This window comes from Sardina pilchardus, chromosome 12 (assembly GCF_963854185.1).
Source record: "Sardina pilchardus chromosome 12, fSarPil1.1, whole genome shotgun sequence".
Taxonomy (NCBI): Eukaryota; Metazoa; Chordata; class Actinopteri; order Clupeiformes; family Clupeidae; genus Sardina; species Sardina pilchardus.
The window spans coordinates 1,513,465-1,517,854 of NC_085005.1; the positions used below are offsets into that span (position 1 = coordinate 1,513,465).

At 46.0% G+C, this 4,390-nt stretch overlaps 1 protein-coding gene across 1 annotated transcript; it reads right to left on the reverse strand.

The window, feature by feature from the left end:
* Positions 1 to 1,358: 1,358 nt before the first annotated feature.
* LOC134098465 (uncharacterized) lies at positions 1,359 to 4,167 on the reverse strand. Its single transcript, XM_062551518.1, has 2 exons — positions 1,768 to 4,167; positions 1,359 to 1,475 (listed from the first exon to the last, which is right to left on the reverse strand). The coding sequence occupies exon 1, from the start codon at positions 3,984 to 3,986 to the stop codon at positions 2,064 to 2,066; it is 1,923 nt and encodes a 640-aa protein (XP_062407502.1). The 5' UTR covers positions 3,987 to 4,167; the 3' UTR covers positions 1,359 to 1,475; positions 1,768 to 2,063.
* Positions 4,168 to 4,390: the final 223 nt, after the last annotated feature.

Consider the following 4,390-nt stretch of genomic DNA (forward strand, 5'->3'; position numbering starts at 1 on the left):
GACACCCTTCATCTAGAGCAACTGTGCTAAGCTAAAGCTAAAATCGCTGCTCCCAAAGCAGGAGAATGCCCGGACGGATTTTAACCGGTTTTTTTTCACTGTTCTAACTCTGGGGGTGACCGAGACTAGCTTAATTTCATTTTTGGGTGGCGTATTCCTTTAACGAGCCGTATTCGTCGCAGTTCAGCAAGCAGCTAATGGTAAGTGAATTAACATGCGTGTAGTATAATGTCATTGCCTTAAGCTGACCCCACACTACAAGAGAATCGCAACGATTTTAGTCCCGATCTGCCCCCTCCGACAATCGGGGGTGGCGTTTCCATGGTAGCTTGGACGGGGCCGACAATCGGACCCGATCTGCCTTTCTCGCCGAGTGTTCTGAGATAGAATTCTACACGTTCCAAAAGTGCCCGATCGTAGAATCGGGGTTATCAAACATGTTTGATATTTCAGTCGGGACATAGGACGTCATCACTGCAAGAGCCGTTCTATTTCACTGATGTCTACACTGAACTTCAGACAAAGTGGTCTACTGTGCGGGGCAGCTGGCGCATGGGACAGTTTTGCACCTCTGTAAAGCATCTTTTCTCTTTCTTTAATAATTCAAAATAAAACACGTCTTTGTTGTTCGTTTTGGTTGCGGAAGTCGCCCATGCTTCCGAGCACCACCTTTCATTAGCCTAGGTTTTCACTGCTTTCAGGAGGTTATGAGCGCAAATCTCGTTGAATAATCTGCTCAAACGAGGGTTATGGAAATAAATGGGCAGGCCAACAATGAGCATTAGCACATCTACCTCTAGCATACATCTTTTACAGTTTTATGATTTTTCCGCCCATTTACTGTGATCAGATTTTGATGTTTTGCCTTAACGTTAGATCAATGGGCTATCAATGTAGGCTAAGGGATGTGAAGCATGAATTGTAGTGACTTAAGTTTAGTAATGCAAAGAGCAAACCTGTTGCCAAGATTCTGAGCGTTACAGCCAGTCGTTCTTTGGCACTGACAGACTGTCTCATCTGTGTGTTGAGTTTGTAAATTTAGCAGAAGCACGTTTTTGCGCTTGTAGGCTACCATTTTATGACGTGACGTTTGTTGGGCATGTAACTTTACTAACATGTCACTAGCATTGTACGCGTAATGCTCATCTAGTAGGCTTTATAGGGTAAGTGTTGTTTCACTCTGAAAACGGCTACTGAAGTGGAAATGTAATTTCCCTTGTTTAATATGTGGATAACTTTCAATGGACTAAACCAATAAAAGGTATGTTTTTGTTTATCATAAGCTAGCTGGTTTGTTGCATGGCAAAGCATACAGACAAGTTACTTGCAGCAGTGAAGCTCAGATCGTTATACTGTTCTCCCAATGTGTTGTACTTCCAGTACGTTGACAAAGTTTAACAGCAAGCCAAACTCGAATTCAAGTCAGGAAAATGAGCGTCTTGCTCCTTTATTGATGTTGGAATTGACGAGTGAAACTAAACAGAAAGAAATAAAAGACACTTAGTCTCTCGTACAAGCTATCTCATCCTAAACATGACAGATGAACAATGTGCTAATTGCCCACTTCACACGTTACATGCTAATTAACATAAAAAATAGCATAAACGTAACATTACGCTAGCATTCCGCGAAAGGTAACATTCATTCAAACGAACTGTCAGACATACAGCTAGGTAAAGATAACATTCATTCAAACGAACTGTCAATAAGAGATATTACAGCTAGGTTACTTAAATTAAGCAAAGAAGAAAGAAATATTAAACTTACAGCCAATGCTGTCGTGGGTGCGAAATTCAACAGAGAAGATGCGACCATGCTTTAACTTCTACTAAACTCAGACGTAAACAACGTGGCCTACCTACGTGCCCTGTGTGGCAAAATAAAAGTCCCTATAAAAGTCTCCATGAATATAACCCTGGATAATACATACAATTACTATTGTACATACAATGACTTGAATCAAACAAATGTCAAACTACATATCTGAGGACAGAACACTCCCCGTCTGGCATAATGCCACTAAATAACTTTTTTTTTTTTTTTTTTTTTCAGTTCATGTATTTTCAGTCACTTTCTAGAAGAAGGACGACGTCAGAGATGGGGCGCAGGTAAGTCCGGGAGGTGCCCTGAGATGATGTCTTCACTTCAATTTTGCGGACTTTTCCATCACGACTTGGGAAGGTCGACGTGACCAGAGCCATCGGCCACTCGTTCCTTGGTGCTTGACTTTGCTTTAACAGCACAACGTCTCCAGGTTGCAGGTTACGGTGTGTCCTGTGCCACTTGCGTCTTGGATGGAGAGTGCTCAGGTATTCGTTTCTCCAACGACCCCAGAATTCATTTGCAAGCACTTGCACTTGTCTCCACTGGCCCTTCAGGAGATCTTTCCAGGTGAAGTCACCTGGTGGAGCATGTAGGCCTGGCTTTTGTGTCAGCAGCATGGCAGGGGACAGCAGAACTGGAGAGGAGGGGTCTGATGAGATGGGGACCAGCGGCCTTGCGTTGATTATTGCTGTTATCTCTGCCATCAGAGTACACAGAACCTCATGTGTCAGGTGAGCATGTTTGTTCTGCAAAAGCATAGAGTCCAATATTCTGCGTGTCACCCCAATCATCCTCTCCCACACCCCTCCCATGTGGGATGCGTGTGGGGGATTAAACTCCCATGTGCAGCCATTGCTGTGGAGATAGTTCAGGATGCTGGTCTGCTTTCCATCAGGAGGACCCATACCCAGTTCTGCACTGGCAGCAATGAAGTTGGTCCCTCTGTCTGACCTGAGCTGCTTTGCTGGGCCTCTGACTGCAAAGAATCTCCGTAGTGCATTGATGCAGCTAGTGGCATCCATAGACTCTATAACTTCGATGTGTACTCCCCTCGTACCCATACATGTGAACAGAATGGCCCACCTTTTGCTTTGCGCTGCACCTCCTCGCGTGCGTCGGGTCACCACTGTCCACGGCCCAAATACGTCCAGCCCCACATAAGAGAAGGGTGGAGAGGTGTCAAGACGCTCTGGAGGGAGGTCTGCCATCTTTTGCACTGCAAGTTTCCCTCTGAGCTTACGGCATATCACACAGTGATGAAGGATAGAACTGATCAGCCTTTTTCCTGCAACGATCCACAGTCCAGCCGCTCTGATGGCTCCTTCTGTGAACTGCCGCCCCTGGTGTTTCACTTCTGTGTGATGGTATTGAACAAGTAGCTTGGTAACATGGCTATTCTTTGAGAGGATGACTGGGTTTTTCATCTCTGATTCAAGTGAAGCATGTCTGAGACGCCCTCCGACCCTTAGCAGGCCATCACTGATGTAGGGGTCAAGGGTAAGGATTGGACTTGAATTAGAGATTTCTCTCTTACTCTGCAAAGCCACATATTCGTCTGGATATGTATCTCTTTGAACAGTCTCTAATATGAGCCTCTTGGCTACTGCAAGTTCTTCAGGAGTGCGAGGCCTCCTACACTGATGCCATCCTTTACACATGAGCTGTAATGTGTCTGTGGTGGAGATTGACTTGTGAGAACGTGCCTGATGTATCAAAAAGGAAACAGCTCTCAGCAAGGAGTTCCATGTGGAGAAACGCAGAAATCGTTCAGAGGTAGGTCGTTTAGCTTCAGTGTGGGTAACTAGAGCGGTCACTTGTGTTTTGATTTCCACATCCATTTCAGGGTTTATCAGTCCAAAGTGCTCATGCGATTCTGGCTTTGGAGGCTTATAGAGGAAGGCAGGTCCCTTGAACCACATTGTGTCCATGAGCTGTGATGCAGCCACAGATCTGGTGGCTAAGTCGGCTGGGTTCTGTTCCGAAGGGACATAATTCCACTGCTCAGGGGATGTTGTCTGGCGTATACGATGCACACGATTGTGCACGTACACAAAGAAGCGCTTTGAGTCGTTACTGATGTATCCAAGGACCACCTTGCTGTCGCAGTAGAATTTAACAACGTCTGGCTTGTGGTCCAGTTCATCCAAGATCAGCTCAGCCATCTCAACAGCCAGAACAGCTCCACAGAGCTCGAGACGAGGGATTGTGGGTTCTGGTTGCGGCGATAGCTTTGCTTTTCCGAGCACAAATCCAACCTCACAATGGCCTTCTTCAGTGACAGCTCTTAAGTAAGCTACTGCCCCTATGGCCCAGTTTGAGGCGTCAGAAAAAAGACACAGTTCTGTGTACATGGGTCTTGAGAGTGACACAGGAACATAACAGCGAGGCACAAGGAGGCTGCTGAGCTCCTCAAGCGATACTTTCCACTCCTCCCATTTGCTCACCTTTTCATCAGGCAGCGGAGCATCCCAATCTTGAACACCACTGGACAGTTCTCGCAACAACAGTCTGCCTCGGATCGTCACTGGCGCTGCCAGACCCAAGGGGTCAAAGATGCTGTTGACTA

What these genes read in the sequence shown, in the direction of transcription:
- LOC134098465 (XM_062551518.1), bottom strand. Translation starts at nt 3,986, where the DNA reads ATGGCTGAGCTGATCTTGGATGAACTGGACCACAAGCCAGACGTTGTT.